We start from the raw sequence: 17,340 nt of genomic DNA on the forward strand, positions 1-17,340 counted from the left end.
TTGACAATTTCTCCTTTCAGGTCGTTTGTTACGGTGTGTAAGATGCCCGACAGCGTTCCATGTCGGCGACTTTTGTATATCTGCGGGGAGTATTAATTTGACTGGATTTAACATAGTGTGTGCTAAACATTTTCAACCTATACCCTCAATGAAGCATCACTCACATGTCAACGTTAGTTGGTGTTTTAGCTGTAATAAAGGTAACGGAGTTCCTATCCACTTTTGATATGGAAAAATTTCATATAGTCTTACAGACTTCACTTTTGAATATAACAATGATGAGTGGTTTGTTGTAACTGAAGTTACTGTAGCCTGATGTAAGAAGAAACATGCATATGTATCAGAAATATCTGGCTCTGTGTGGAAATGGGAATTTATAATCTTGAGACATACAAATAATTTAAATCTCAATGATGTAGACCATAAGGTCATTTGTTTCTTACATTTCATTCAGAAATATTGAAATGAGTAGAACATCACTTGCAGAGAAACTGATAATAATTAGGTAGTTATCTAGGAAAGCTAATTTAGTGTCTGTCGAGATGTGAACAAAAAATGTGTTTTAAATTCAGGGTAAAAACTAGGAAGCAATTTATTATGGGCTTTATTTGAACATTCATTGTGAATGTTGTAGCAAAATTATCTTTCTTATATTTCATGTGCATCTTCCTCTATATTGTACTTGACTATTGGTACTTATTCTTCTTGATTGTTTATAGGTGGCACATTGTTATGTTGTGAGAGTTGTCCAGCAGCGTATCATGCAGAATGTCTCAATATAGATTTCCCGACAGGGAGCTGGTACTGCCAGGATTGTGTGAAAGGGAAGCGTCCCCTGTATGGAGAAATTATATGGGTCAAGCTTGGCAATTACAGGTATGTTGCAGCTACATGTATATCTTTAAAGTTTTGCAAGTAGCCAGAATTGTCTGTGTGCCGGAGTGGTTGTGGTCGTCAACTTCCAACCACATGTCCTCTCAGCTTAGTGGGTTGGAACTATGACAGGGACTCGATTTTTACATGTGAGAAAGCTATCAAGCTAGCTTGAAAAACGTCAGTGGTTCTACACAGGTGCCTGTTTGTGCCTGAAATAATGCGTTGAAGTACTTGTTTGTAGTTTTGAATGTTTTTATGTCAAATAAATATTGCAGTTTATTACTTATTTTAGTACAATGTTACTTAGCTAGTTATATGAGTTATAGTCCAGTTTTCAGATCAGAATTAAAGAAAACATTTAAAAAAGTGAAACTCATCTTCTGTACGTTAGATATATATATGAAATTCATTTTAACCATCTCTTGTTTTTGTTTTGTATGAAAAGAAAGGAAAACATTCATATCTAAGATATTTTAATTGTATTAGAAATCACTCCGGGAAACAATAAATAAGTATCTCTTGCAAAAAAAAAAATCTTCGACGTAGTGTTAAGAACTTGATAAATAACTTAGTGTTAAGGAAAATCAAGGTTAAAATGTGAAACTATGGAGCTTATATTATTTCTATATATAGATGGTGGCCGGGAGAGGTGTGTCATCCACGTAATGTACCTCTTAACATACAGGAGAAAGCTCACCAGGTCGGGGAATTCCCCGTACATTTTCTAGGATCTCATGAATTTTTCTGGTTACATCAGGGAAGGTAAGGCTGATTTCTAGCTGATTGAACTTAATATTGTAATATATATCTTCCAAACAATTAAATAGTGATGAAAATTTTTTTTGCATACCTTTATTTTATGGCCGTAGTGATGAAGTTAAAGTGGCTGAATTCAAAGCACATTGACCTCACTTATAGGTGTTTGAATGTCGGGACTTAGAATTCTTTCATGTGAACTAGTTTCTCAGCTAGCTTAGGAGTGTTGGTTTGTGGTTTTATGCAGGTCCCACTGAAATAATCTTCATGTACCCGAGGTCTTCCTGCATCGGTGAGGCTGGAAAGTAGCCTTATGCCCTACACAGTGTCAGTGTGTCTTGAAAACCTTTGGAGAAAAAAGTACTTCTATTATGTTTAAGAAAATGTTACCTATGGGTGACTAGAAGAATTTGTGTGTCTCTGTAAATAACAGTGTCTATTCTAGGAAAATGTTTGTGCAGACTAATTCTCTGATGCATGAAAAGTATGACTCGTTAACAGAATATTTCCAGTGTAAAACTATGTTTAGACAAGGCAACTAGGTGTAAATAATTATTTTTAAGGGCAACTCCTTCTTGTCTATCAAACTATTGCCATATAATACCTGCAGTAGAGTCTTTTGATTGGTGGGGCATCCGTGGCCGAGTGGTTAAGGTCGTTGACTTCAAACCACTTGCCCCTCACCACTGTTGGTTCGATTCCTACAGGGACTTTGGATTCTTTCATGTGAGGAAGCTATCCAGCTAGCTTACGGAACGTCGGTGGTTCTACTCAGGTGCCCGTTCGTGCCTGAAATAATGCACGGAAGGGCACCTGAGGTCTTCCTCCACCAGTAAAGCTGGAACGTTGCGATATGACCTATACTGTGTCGATGTGACGTAAAACCCAAAACAAACAAACAAACTTCTGATTGGTTGATATTGATATGTTTAAGAATACTTTTTGTGCAAATATTTGTACTTTTCAAACAAAATTTTTTAAGAACTAAGGTCATTGAGAGCTTTTTGGCATGTAATTGTGGTTCAGTGTTAAATGATACCAGACATCATTTGCTGAATGAAAATATAAGACTTTGTGATGCAAAAATTTGACCTCATGTAACTTGTGTTTGAAATTTTATCCAGTAATAGGTGATATATTTTGTTTATATTTACAGAGTGTTTTCATTCCAAGATGGTGATAAAGGCAATGGTGGCTCATCATCCAATAAAGGTCTAGCTAAACATTTTGCAAAAGGTATGACTGGAAAGATAATTAAATCATCACTTTTATTTTTAGTTTCACGCTGAATATTTGTGGCAAATATTAAATGGTCACGGAAGAGACTCATTTGCCTATTGCTGCTCTATGTTGGGAGCTGTGTTTGATTTCATGATTAAGATATTTGTTGGTACACATAACAAGGTTTAAAGCATGGCAACAACTTGACAAGCTTTTCCTGTATTGTGGGGATCAGTGATTTTTCTCACTTAATTGGGAAGAGGCCTTAGCCTCTTTATTTTGGGAAAATTATCACTAAAATTGCTGATTTGGGAAGTAAAAAAGCTGGTAGAAGTTCAGATTTTGGGGAAAACTGCATGATTTTAAAGAAAATTTCAATTGGGAAGAGGCCTTTTTTCAGAGTCTGTTATATAAGTAGGAAAATCACTGCGGATGATTTTTGAATAATTTCACTTGCTTAATCACTTAGGATGAATTGCATTAAGCTTACTGTCATCAAATGGCTCCCAGTGAATAAATGTACCACACTAATGTATTGCAGGTATGGTTTGTACATAGAAAACGCTACCTATTGAGCTAGTTTGTTGTTATATCCTTGTAGGCAAAAAGTGTCTAAAACCTTCACAATTGAAACCAACACATTGTCATTATTGAGTTCATGCATTTAAGACAATAAAATAGATAGAATAGATAGAATTTAAATTACAACATATTCTTGACATCCTACTGATATGTTTACTGTTAAACAATTTACATTTAGTATGTTAACAACATATATTTACTTATTTTAAATTTAATGTAATTATTGTGTACTCACCAAATGTTTTGGTATTGTACATTTATGTGTCAAGGGCCTGTGGCCTTTATCACGAATAAATGAGTTGAGTTGACTTAATATGCTTCTTGCATTTATAAAATAAAATACATTTCTTAAAGTCTCTTTAAACCTTAAAAAATATGTAAAATGAAAAAGTCTCAGAGGTAAAGTGTGTTTACATCTTATCCTTAATTAGGTTTAAAGGAGGCTGCAGAAGCATTTAAAGTATGGAAAGAATTCAGGGAGAATAAAGAGCAGCTAGAACTTGCCAAGGAGAGCAAAAAACCTGCCCCATTTAAAATGGTTAAGGTAAGAAATGTCTATTGTAAAATATATGAAAAGCTTTTGTTTAAAATTTAATGCAAAGATCTGTAGCTCGATATTTTCAAAGAAAAGTGAGGTTATTGTGCTTGGGCATTTGCCTTTAACTTTATGTAGGTTGTGCATGTAACTTTATATCTTGTAAACCACTCAAGATATTTTCTTGAAACTTAAATGTTTCTATATAGTTATGATTGTAGGTAACTACTGAAGACCTTCCATTGATTATCTATGAATTAATTCCTCTTTATTAGTCCCCTACCGGTTTACCGGAGGGGACTTTAGGTTTACCCTCCGTCCGTCTGTCCGTCCGTCTGTCTGTCAGTCCGTCAGTCCGTCCGTCCACAAAACTGGATCCCGCGATAACTTGAAAAGTACTGAAAATATTTTTATGAAACTTGGTATATGGATAGATGGCAGTATGGAGATTATGCACGTCTTTTTCTTTTCTTCCTATGTTGAAAATTCTGGTTGCTATGGCAACAAATAGGCTAAAAATATGGCAAATTTTACACATAAACTGGATCCAGTGATAACTCAAAAAGTACTGGAAATATTTTTATGAAACTTGACATATGGGTAGATGGCAGTCTTGGAATTATGCACGTCTTTTTCTTTTTCTCCTATGTTGAAAATTCTGGTTGCTATGGCAACAAATAGGCTGAAAATATGGCAAATTTTACACATAAACTGGATCCAGTGATAAAGCAAAAAGTACTGAAAATATTTTTATGAAACTTGACATATGGGTAGAAGGCAGTCTTGGAATTATGCACGTCTTTTTCTTTTCTTCCTATGTTGAAAATTCTGGTTGCTATGACAACAAATAGGCTGAAAATATGGCAAATTTTACACATAAACTGGATCCAGTGATAAAGCAAAAAGTACTGGAAATATTTTTATGAAACTTGACATATGGGTAGATGGCAGTCTTGAGATTATGTACGTCTTTTTCTTTTCTTCCTATGTTGAAAATTCTGGTTGCTATGGCAACACATAGACTGAAAATATGGCAAATTTTACACATAAACTGAATCCAGTGATAACTCAAAAAGTACTGGAAATATTTTTATGAAACTTGACATATGGGTAGATAGCAGTGTTGAGATTATGCATGTCTTATCTGTTCTTCCTATTTTGAAAAAATATCAGTTGCCTTGGCAACAAATAGGCTTAAAACATGGCAGATATAACAATATTTGTGATTTAAGTCAAAAAGAGCTGAAAATTTTTATGAAATTGCATCTTTAATTCAAGAGTTATCTCCTCTTTAAGAATTCTGCTTTTAAAATGTTATATTTTGGTAACAGGGATGTTTCAAATATTAACTTTAGAGTGTCCTTCAGTCCGTCTGTCTGTCTGTTCATAAAAACTGTTTCCTGCGATCACTTTTAAAGAACTTTTCCAATAAGTTTACTTAAAATAGAGAAAAATTGAAACATAAGTGAATGGCCAATGGCCCTTCAGAATGTTGATGGGGTTCTAACCGGTAGGGGACTTATGGATTGCTTGCAATACTATGATAATTGCTTGTTAAAGTTAAGAATACCTGCATTGTGTTACTATTAAGCTCTGAGAATCAACAAAGCACTGTTCAACTGGCAGCTATATTTAATTTTACTGATCTAATTGATGGTTATTAGTCATTATTTAGTTTGGCAACATTTCTGTGTGGCCAATTGGTAAACGTGTCGCACTAGTAATCTAAAAGTTTGCTTGTTACGGTTCAGATCAGTTGGGCACAAGCTGTTGATTCTTTGAGCATCAAATTTTACACTCATTGCTTAGTACCAGTTCATTCCAGGAATGGATTTAAGTGTATCTTGTCAGCTTATAGCTTCCAACGCAATGAATGTAAAATGAATTCTGTATAAGCTATAACATCTTGTGCAATTATGAACTGTTGTTTATGAAATTGTTAATAACTTTTAGACAAATGTGCCATTGGGAAGTGTCGTCATCAAGAAAGCTGATCTCTCCGAGTTACCAAGGTGTGATTGTAAAGCTGACCAAGAAAATCCATGTGGGCGTGATTCCGAGTGCCTCAACGCCATGATGATGTACGAGTGTCATCCAGCACTGTGTCCTGCTGGTGATAACTGTCAGAACCAGTTCTTCACAAAGCGGTTATATCCATCACAGCAGCCGTACAAGACAGAGGGCCGAGGATGGGGATTAAAGGCCACTGTTGATATAAAAAAAGTGTGTTTATTTATTTCCATTATTATAAACAGTTTTGGTTACATCTCTGTGGTTAGTCTATCGAACTGTCCTTCTGAATAACTAAATTTCTTAGCAATTGACTGGTTATTAATCCCTAATAATTTTTGAATCAAAGTTAAGGGACAAATCACCCTTAGACATAATGTTAGATATCGTTTGTCACAGAAAAATCCAGTTCAATGTTTAGTGCATGTGTTAAACAACTGCAAGTGATATTGTTTTGCAAACTGTCACAGACATAGAATTTTTTTCATGTGTACTGTCACAGACATAGAATTTTTCATGTGCACTGTCACAGACATAGAATTTTTCATGTGCACTGTCACAGACATAGAATTTTACATATGCACTGTCAGACATAGAATGTTTTCATGTGTACTGTCACAGACATAGAATTTTTCATGTGCACAGACATAGAATTTTTCATGTGTACTGTCGCAAACATAGAATTTTTCATGTGCACTGTCACAGACATAGAATTTTTCATGTGTACTGCCACAGAAATAGTATTTTTCATGTGTACTGTTACATACATAGAATGTTTTATGTGCACTGTCACAGACATAGAATATTTCATGTGCACTATCACAGACATAGAATATTTCATGTGCACAGACATAGAATTTTTCATGTGCACTATCACAGACATAGAATATTTCATGTGCACTATCACAGACATAGAATTTTTCAAGTGTACTGTCACAGACATAAAATGTTTTATGTGCACTGTCACAGACATAGAATTTTTTGTGAAAACCAACCCCAAGTGAAGCTTGATTGTGCCTGACATAATGCTGAGATGGTGCCTGAGATTCTCAGAATGTCTTTCCCAGTTATTGCAAGAAAATTGCTTAATGACATTAAATGTTCATGTGAAAAGTAAAAACTGGTTTTCGTGATGCTGATATTAAACTGTATGTAATATCTATTACAGGGTCAGTTTGTGAACGAGTATGTTGGCGACCTGATAGATGAGGAAGAATGTAAGAGACGTTTAGAAAAGGCTCATGAGGATGATATTCACAATTTCTACATGATGACACTTGATATGGACAGGTATATTGTTAAATATATATATTATATGTGTGTGTGTAGATATGATTCAGAGTACAATTAAGGGGAATAGAATATATTGGATTTTTCATTGCTGTAATGTAAACACGCCTTAACTGAGAATAATGTGCGAGATTTTGCATATTTCTAGAAAGCATCGTGTTGAAATTGATAGATGGTCAAATTTGCATAAACATCAATTGTGTAAATGATTCAAATGCTGTTACTAGAGCAATAAATATCTACACTGGTTTCATAAAGCTATTTATATATCACTTTTCTGTATGGCAAAATAATGTCTTGGACACTTCACTGGAAATACAAGGTTGTTCTCTCCTGTCAGGATGTGTTTTTTGTGTCCTTTCCTTGTTTTTGCTTAACTTCTGTTTGTATGTTTCATGTAAGATAGTTCATATGTAATGGATGAAACATATTTAAGATATTCTTAACAGCTGTGACTTGAATTGATTTTATTATTCTCTTGTGAGTAAATTATCTTCATCAGCTTTCAACATAAATTGTTAAAACATCTGGTGTAGAAAAAATTGCACAAAGTGGTTGTGTAGAGCAAAGTTACAGGTTTCCTTTGTACTTTGTATCTTATTTTTTGACTAATTCTTAAGTAAAAAATGTGATTGTGTTGTACAAGTGGTTTTGTAATCTTGTTTGATGATAATTACTGGAGCCGTATTTTAATGATAATTGTACTGTAATATGTTAAGTGATTACATTGTAAGAGCATTTTAAAGATATTTTTATATACGTGTACATGCATATCCGCAAAAAATAGGCAATTTACTGGGATAAAAAATTCAATTTACTGGGATATAAATAACGATTTCTACAGTTTATGAAAAGAATTTTGTGACTTCTCTGTTTGGATTTTGGGAATCAATACATTTTATTTGTTAATCTGCCCAAAGAAAGTTATATTTATGGAAAGTGATAGAATTCAGCAAAAATTTCAAACTGTATATGTGAAATTTTAACTAAGGAAGAGTTTATTCTTTATTGTGTATGTTGCAATCATTTTTTTGTGGGATTCCTATTGAACATGTTTTTGTTGTTATTTGCAGGATAATTGATGCGGGTCCAAAGGGTAATCTATCAAGGTTTATGAACCACAGTTGCGATCCTAACCTTGAGACACAGAAATGGAATGTTAACGGTGATGTTAGAGTCGGTCTCTTTGCTCTAAAGGACATCAAAGCAGGTAAATAAAAGATTCTATTTTTGGCGAAAGTATCAGTGTTTTTGAAGTAAATGAAATATGGAAATTTATCATCCGCTTAAGTAAATATGGAGAGCATTGGATTTGTGATCCAGGAGTTGCTTGTTTGATTCCTTTGCGTGACATATTTCTCCAAGATGATTGATCTCGATTATTTAGTCAAATAGTCATTTGTCTCTCATCGCTGATTCAGAAATCATATGGCATAAGTAGCAGTGATTTTTTTACAAACTCATCAGTGTGGGTCCTAGGACTCGCTAGGCTATAAATCTATGAGTCCCAAAATTTAGCCGAAAAATCCAAGTTACAAGGCTTAATATTGCTTTAGTTATACAGTACAGCTCGCGCGGAATGTACATTTTTATGCTTCCTCCGCGATCGACGTTTAAGCAAACTCCTTAATCCACCGCGTTTTTCTGAGCGTAATCGCGGAGAAACAACCTGGACCACAATCGCGGAGTTTTAGAGAGTGTAAAAGTATTACCGCGGAGATTCTCCAAGAAAATCACGATTTATAAGTTAATATTATATTTTAAAATTATCTCTTTTCATTAAAGTAATTTTCATTTTTCATTAAAGAAACTACATTTGTAATTATCTTAATTGTTATTTATTTTTGTTTTGAAATTTGTAGGTCCACTTGATTAATTGATCGTAGTATTTCTTGTGAACAATCTTCTTGAACACCGTACCGCTGAATCATGTCTACATCGTATTTTGTTTTTATACTTTATTTGGCATTTTTTGTTGCTGTTTTTAGGACAAGCATACTGTAGGTGTACAGGGTTGTCATTAACATTTTTTGCAGAAAGTTTGTTTTGAACTTGAGGCGGTCATTTCTTTCTTTATCATGCATAACAAAGAGTGTTTTCTGAATTTTGAGGCGGCCCATAATGCATTGGGACAGGTATTTTGGCCTCCTGCCGCCTCTTAATGACAACCCTGGGTGTATATAAGTTTTTTTATGTTTTGAAGCGCATTGGAAATGTTTGCATATGTTGGAAATAGGCCTCGGAGCTAGATATGCATGTACTGTAGATATATCCGTTATTTCAATCACCCGTAAATGCAGAGATTTTTATTACAGATAGCTCTGTGGTAAATGTGTCAACATGAAAAACTATAACAACCCTATTTATATTTTGTAAAGAAATAAGATCAACAGTTTTGAAAATTTGACGTGTACATGTAATACTACACCTATATTGTTTTATATTTTACATGCATGTTTTTTAAAATACGTCGGTCTCCATGCTTTGCTCATGACTTCACATATTTAATTTGGTCAACAACACAAATTATAAAGTTTCTTTTTCTTTAAGATTTTAAAGTTTATAAGACATTGGTTACCTGTTTATATACATGTAGTTCTTGACCTATACGTATGAAAGGTATATTAACAATGGAATGAATAAAAAATGAATTTGATTTCTACATTAATTACAATGCTTCTGATACTGAAATTATTCAAAACTGTCAAATAGTTTAATAAGTTTATTTCCATTAGTTTGAGATTAATCAAAAGTTATTACCAAATTCCTGTAAGACAGGACTCCCAACTCAGAAAAAGTATGCATCCAAAAGATGCACATTTTTTGAAACTTTGCATCCACAGCAAATTCAATGAGTCCTGGACTCAGGATGCAGAGGTAAAAAAATCACTGAGTAGTCTGTAATTTGTTGAGGAAATGGTAATTCTTTTTCGTGAAAGAATTTCGTTTGGTTAAATGAGATGTGTTGCGCATGCGCGGAAGCAGTGTTGCAAAATGGCGGAGTGTTTCAACGTTGTTGAAAATTCGAACACTTTATTTTGATCGTAGATCAAAGTTTATCTGTGTATATTAAATTAAATTTGCGTGTATTAGCAAGATAAATATTATATTTTTATTTTTTGGTGCGTATTTATATAGCATTGTTGTTTATTCGTGAATAAACGTGTAATAAAATCGAATCGGGCACGTGGTGTCCGGACCGGAGTCAGTTAAAAAATTTTTGTAGCTAACTATCGTCGATAGTTTTGTGAACTTTAATTAAAATGTCAACAAAAACCACCGAACGTTGTTCGGTCGATGATAAAAAGGACAATGAATCCGTTGATTTAACGGTTAAAGACAGAAAAGGTAAACAACCGGTTCTTGGAAAACAAATTACAAAAAAGAGTTCAAAAGAAAAAAGCACGTGTTCTTCAAAAGAAAGTGCATTGACTGAATCGGAAAATGTTTTATTGAACGCTATATCTGCTTTACAAGGCTCAATAAATAAACAATCAGAAAGAATGGGTGCTCAAGAAAAGCAAATTAATGAGCAGAGTAAGCAATTAAAAGAATTTGCCTCCAGGATGTCGTATTTAGAGTATGATGGTGAGGAAGGTTATTATGATGAATGTGAAAATAGTAACTATGATGCTTTATGTGGACAAGAGGATCAATCATATCCTGATGTAAATGATATGTGTGAAGATGTAAATGATGAGCCTGGTAGGAATGAAGCTTGTAAAAGAAAGGCAGAAAATGATGATGATAACATTAACAATAATCGATTTAATGAAATGTCTAAACGATTCAAAGCAGCAGAAATTTGTGACCAGAACATTGATTCTGTATTAGCAAGTAATGTTAATGAACTTTTTCGAAATGGCATTGACGAAACCAAATATAATGAGATCGTTAAGGATGAAATAACGCCAAGACCAGGAAATTGTGAGAGTCTTGTAGTGGTTCAAACAAATCCATTAATATGGGACTCATTAAGTCCCGTTGCGAGATCTAATGATAAGAAAATGCAGAACATTGAGGCATCTGTAGTTAAATCGGCCACTAAACTGACAAAAGTTGTAAATAAAATGGCAAAATTAGAGACAAAGGTTGAGAGTGATGTGTTCAGTGGGTTGATCGATGAGTGTAATGATGTTTTTAGCTTTGCTTGGGCAAGCAAACAAGCAAATTAACTTCACTCGAAAAGATTTCCTAAGGCCGGAACTAAATAAAGAATATAGTCATTTATGTAATCATAATAGACCCTTTACAAAGTATTTGTTCGGGGATGATGTTTCTAGATCAGCGAAAGAAATTGAAGATTGTTCGAAAATAAGCAATCGCATGTTCCAGAACAGATATCAGAGAGGAACATTTATAGGCCGAAGGCGACCAAATAGATTTAATAGAGGTCGTAGTGGGTTTTGGTAGAGGAATGATGAGAGGTCGTGGTCAAGTTCAGTCATATGGTGAACCAGTATCTGCCTCAAAAAACTTCCTAAGGCGGGGGTCTCGCCCTTACAGACAGTAAACGAGGTAGGTACAACTTTTATTGCAGGAAGATTAACAAATTTTATTGATGAATGGCGAAAATTGACTAGTGATAGCTATATTTTAGATATTGTTGAACATTGTCACATAAATCTTGAAGAAGATGAGCTTAAAAATTTAAATAATGCATGCATTCAATACAATTTTAATAAAAAAGAAAAAATGGTTATTCAAAATGAAATTCAGAAATTGCTTAAATTACAAGTTATTGTTGAAGTAGAAGAATGTCAAAATCAAATTTTATCACCTATATTTTTAAGACCAAAAAAGAATGGTGAATACAGAATGGTATTGAACTTAAAACGTTTTGAATAATTTTATCCCATACAAACATTTCAAGATGGAAACTTTTGAAAATTCTCTAACACTAATTTCTAAAGATACATATATGGCTTCAGTTGATTTGCGCCATGCATATTATTCCATTAAGATAGCTGAAGAACAGCAAAAATATTTTAGATTTTACATGGGAAAATAAGATTTTTCAGTTCACATGTTTGGCAAATGGAGTGAGTGAAGGTCCAAGATTATTTACTAAGTTGCTAAAGCCTGTTTATGCAAAGTTACGAAGTATGGGATATGTTAATTGTGGGTTTATAGATGATAGTCTTCTTTGTGGTGATTCAAAACATGAATGTACACAAAATGTTCTAGCCACAACTAATCTTATGAAAAACATAGGCTTCATGATCAATGAAGAAAAATCAGTATTTATTCCAACAAAGAAAAAATTCAGTATTTAGGGAACATAATTGATTCGGAAAAAATGATTGTACATTTACCATTGGAAAGACAAGAGTCTATTATTTCAAGCTGCAAAAAGTCTTTTAAAAAAGCAAACAGCAACTGTTAGAGAAGTGGCAAAAATTATAGGTTTAATTGTGGCTAGTTTTTCAGCTGTTTGAATATGGAAAATTACATTATAGACAATTAGAAATGAACAAAATTTATGCTCTTTCAAAAAAAGTAATGGGATAATTATGACAGTTTTATGGTAATAACAAATGACATGAAAAAAGAAATGCAATGGTGGATAAAAAAAATCTTACATTTCAAGTGAGACATATTTTTAAAAAACCTATTGAGGCTGAAATGTACACGGATGCCTCGAGACTTGGATGGGTGAGCAAAATTAGAAGAATGTAAAATAGGGGGTCGTTGGAATAATACAGAAACAAATTATCATATAAATGCATTGGAATTATTAGCTATATACCATGCTCTAAAGGCTTTTAGAGAAAAATTGCATGATAAACATGTTAAAATATTTTCTGATAATACTACTGCAGTAAATTATATAAATAACATGGGTGGTATTAAATCCCAAATTTGTAATAGTATAAGTGTTGATATATGGACTTGGTGTATACATCATAATATATGGTTAACATGTACATACATAGCAGGTTCTGATAATGTGGAAGCTGATTCAGCTTCAAGATGCTTTAAGGATCATCTTGAATGGAAATTAGATAAAAACATATTTCAAAATATTTGTATTAAATGGGGAACCCTGATATTGATATGTTTGCTTCACGTTTGAATGCACAATTACCAGTTTATTGTTCTTGCGGAAACCTGATCCAGATAGCACTTTTATAAATGCATTTACTTTAAATTGGAACACATTTAATAATATATATTTTTTCCCACCTTTTAGTTTGATGGGACGGTGCTTGCAGAAAATAAGGCAGGAAAAGGCCAAAGGCATTGTTATTGCTCCACTATGGCCCACACAGCCATGGTTCACACGTCTATTGGAATTAATTGTCGATTACCCAGTGTGATAATTTGCCAAAAGGAAAGCCACTGCTGACTCTCTTCCTCATACAAACAAAGAACATCCACTTACGAAAAAAACTTCAACTGATTGCATGCAAAGTGTCAGGCAACAGTTTCGAGAACGAGGACTTTCAGAAATGTCTACCGATATTCTCATGTCCTCTTGGAAATGTGGCACCAAGAAGCAGTACAGTATTCATCAAAAGATGCGTTTTGTTTTCTGCAGTGAAAGAAAATCAATCAAATTTCTCCAACTGTGGAAGAAGTAATTGAGTTTTTAACACAACAATTTGAAAATGGATTAAGTTATGACAGTCTAAATACAGCCCGTAGTGCTTTATCATCGTTGGTTAAATTTCAACAATTTTAAAATTGGTGCTCATCCACTAGTGATTCGTTTATATGAAAGGAATTTTTTGCATTTAGACCACCAAAACCTCGTTATGTCAGCACATGGGATGTAAATGCGGTTTTATTGTATCTTCGTAAATTATCACCGGTTAAACAACTTACACTGAAAGATTTAACATTGAAACTTACAATGCTTATGGCCTTAACTCAGGCAGCACGCGTCCAGACTTTGCATTTGATTAGTTGGTGTTCAGTTTAAAAAGTTAAAATCTGAGTTTGTTTTTAAGTTAGCGGATTCTTTGAAACAGAATCGACCTAATTTTAACTGTTCATTTGTTAGTTCAAAGCTTACCCTCCAGATAGGAGGTTTTGTATATATACGGTGTTAAAAGAATACTTTGTTGCGCACAAGACCTGTGCGGTTAAATGTAGATGAAAAGGATCAAAGATTGTTGATAAGTTATGTAAAACCTTATAAAACATGTAAGTAGAGACACGATATCTAGGTGGTTGAAAACAATCATGTTACGTTCTGGAATCGATATAAAGAAATATGGTTCTCATAGTATTAGATCAGCTGCTAGTTCTAAAGCAAAGATTAATTCAGTACCAATTAGTGACATACTAGCCAAAGCAGGGTGGTCGAATGTCAAGACATTTGCCAAGTTTTATGACCGTCCTGTTGAAGGCAATTCTGACAGATTTCAAGAGGGTGTACTCGCCTGATTTGTGAGAAAAATTTTTTCACATTATTGCTTTGGAAATGGTAATTATAAGTTATCCAGAAAAGCTGGTCGGATCAACTAACAACCCAGATATGACAGCTTGAACCACAACACTATGCCCAGTTAATAGTGTAGATTTTCCACTTGTTGCTCCATACTGGTTGGTTCCGGGAAACAATTCGAGAGTGTGTCTATAAGCTTCCTACAAAAACTAAAAAAATTCTACATAAACCAAAACATTTCTTGTATGATATTCATATGGTAAAATGTCTGATATTGATTAATTACTTTACAGGTGATGAGTTGACTTTCAATTACAACTTTGATTGCCTTGGTAACGAACAGACCAAGTGTGGGTGTGGCTCAGAAAACTGCAGTGGCTATCTAGGTGTCAGACCTAAAGTAAGTCGAAACACATTCTATTTGTAAATCTTAACCCTTGAAAAAGTGTGCATCTCCATTGACTGGATACTGGCAAGAATATTTTATTTACTAAATAGCAATTGTGGCTTTTTAGACTGAAGAAGTAACCAGACACTGGCAAGAATATTTCATTTACTAAATAGCGGTTTTGGAAGAATCTTTGGTCTTTTTAGACTGAAGAAGCAAGACATAGTTTGGTTAATTCATTATGATATGTAAATCTTTTCATACCTTACCTTACTGAATAAACTGAATGGACTTTTGTTTTTTTACAGTCCATAGTGGGTTAGCCAGCAGTATGAACTCCTGGTTAAACTACATTGATGGGCAGGTTGCCTTGTCTCTATACTGGTGGTGAATGCCTTTGATGGTTCATTTTCAGCACTATAGTCATTCAGAGATATTGAAAAAATATTTATTAAGGTTTTAGAGATAGACAGTTATTTAAAGGATAGGCAGTAAGTTTGATAAGTTATGAATTAGGTAACAATCCTTTATTTTCTACAGTCTCAACATGCTGCCATGGCTGAATTGAAGAGAAAGGAGACGAAAAAGGGAGATAAGCAGAAGAAAAAGAAGAAACCGGTGGTTAAAAGGAAGCATGATGACGATTGTTTCCGATGTGGCGAGGGCGGGGAATTGGTACTGTGTGACAGAAGTAGCTGCCCTAAGAGCTATCATCTAAGATGTCTTAACCTCTGCAAACCTCCACATGGTTAGTGAATGTTTTCTTGTAAATCTGTATATTCAGAAAGATTCCCTGTAGTTCTGGTGTTACATCTAGTCCATTTATGGGGCGCAGTGAAATTTCTCAATGACAATTGAACACAGACATTGAGTCTACCTATTTAAAAATTCATGGTGGATTGGTAGATGGTCACTTACTGAGAAATTGGTAGTTACTATTTAGTTATCGATAAAAGTCGTGGTTGACCGCCAATGATTTTTATTTAAGAAAAAAAATAATGTAATTGTATTCTATTTTTTGGAATATAAAGGAAATGATTTATTCACTTGCTTGTGTAAGATTATATTTATACTGTCTGGATGTCTTGGAATTCCCTTGAAAATTACAATATTTCAAAACTGAAAGCAGAATTTGAAATTCTCATTAATGTATAAGAAGCCCGAAGACTTGATGTTGGGATTATGTTTTTCAGGAAAATGGGACTGTCCATGGCACCATTGCGATGAATGCGGTAAACCGGCTACCAAGAAATGCGTCGAGTGCCCTAACTCGTTCTGTAGCACTCATGCTGATGATACGAAGGTGCGATTTTTTGACAATAAAGTCTACTGTATAGAGCATGAAGATCTCCTCGACACTCTCGAGGAATCTCAGTCACAAACTTCTGCCGCGCATCAGATGACAATGGCGAGCCTGCGGGTGATGCGGTATGCAACAGAAAAAGGTAACAAATGGAAAAAGATAACGATGCGACAGTAAAAGGGAAGAGTAAAGACGAGACATTGCCACCGAAGAAACGTGGACCAAAACCTCAGTCAGAAACCACAGACAAACCAACCAATGGAACAGCAGCAAAAGTTTCGCGTTGGAAGGAAAAGTTCGGTGAAAGGGGAACCAGGAAACAAAGGGATCCGTCTCGGACGATCCATTAGCTGTTGCGCCAATGTTTGATTGATGATGAGGAGGAAGAATTCGGACTTGTTATTGATATTTCCGAACTTTTGCATGCACAATGATCAAGTTTCCATTATTTTAAGTTGTCATGTCTCGTTTGATTATTTACATTAAAATTCATTTATTCATTGGGGGGTATTTTTAATGTTGCTTTTTTTTCTCATATTTTATTTGTTTAGATGTTGGTATATTGAATGTTTGCTACACAATTATTCATTAAACTTGTATAGAAATTTATTTTCTGGTTGAAAGAATGAATTTGTTGACATAAATTGTTAGATAATGACAGAAGAGTGTTTTAGCTGGAGTGGTAGAATTGGGCTGAGTTTGTCAAGTATTTAGAGGATGAAGGTCATGGGATAATAGCCTAAGTTCATTGGTGGTTTAAAAAATGTTCATTTGACGAGAGAGAACGGCCATAGTTCAGTTTGGGTCAGAGATGTTCTTTTTTGTAGCAGGGTGGTTTAAATTTTTGGGCTTGAGATGGGCCCAATTTTTTTTGGTGAATGACGGTTATAAGAAAAAAGAAAAAATTAATTTAAATGTGAGAAAATGAGGTAAAGAGAATTTAAAATGGCGGGCTGGGGGAGAGGGTTTGGCCCCCCAAATTTATT

General features: G+C 34.2%; 1 protein-coding gene across 3 annotated transcripts in view; it reads left to right on the plus strand.

Moving 5' to 3' along the window:
* Nucleotides 1-16,998, plus strand: part of LOC132741445 (histone-lysine N-methyltransferase NSD2-like) — a gene marked incomplete at its 3' end in the record, with an annotated part of 44,557 nt that extends 27,559 nt beyond the window's left edge. For all 3 annotated transcript variants that reach the window (XM_060729602.1, XM_060729604.1, XM_060729603.1), the window contains 11 exon segments: nucleotides 21-200; nucleotides 720-876; nucleotides 1,510-1,638; nucleotides 2,789-2,868; nucleotides 3,867-3,979; nucleotides 5,924-6,193; nucleotides 7,149-7,270; nucleotides 8,344-8,480; nucleotides 14,957-15,063; nucleotides 15,592-15,799; nucleotides 16,245-16,998. In XM_060729602.1, coding sequence (XP_060585585.1) covers nucleotides 21-200; nucleotides 720-876; nucleotides 1,510-1,638; nucleotides 2,789-2,868; nucleotides 3,867-3,979; nucleotides 5,924-6,193; nucleotides 7,149-7,270; nucleotides 8,344-8,480; nucleotides 14,957-15,063; nucleotides 15,592-15,799; nucleotides 16,245-16,531 — 1,790 coding nt within the window.
* Between the last annotated feature and the right edge of the window lie 342 nt (nucleotides 16,999-17,340).

The sequence above is a fragment of the Ruditapes philippinarum genome, unplaced genomic scaffold, assembly GCF_026571515.1.
Source record: "Ruditapes philippinarum isolate M1 unplaced genomic scaffold, ASM2657151v2 ctg3171_1_1_1_1, whole genome shotgun sequence".
In the NCBI taxonomy this organism is placed as follows: Eukaryota; Metazoa; Mollusca; class Bivalvia; order Venerida; family Veneridae; genus Ruditapes; species Ruditapes philippinarum.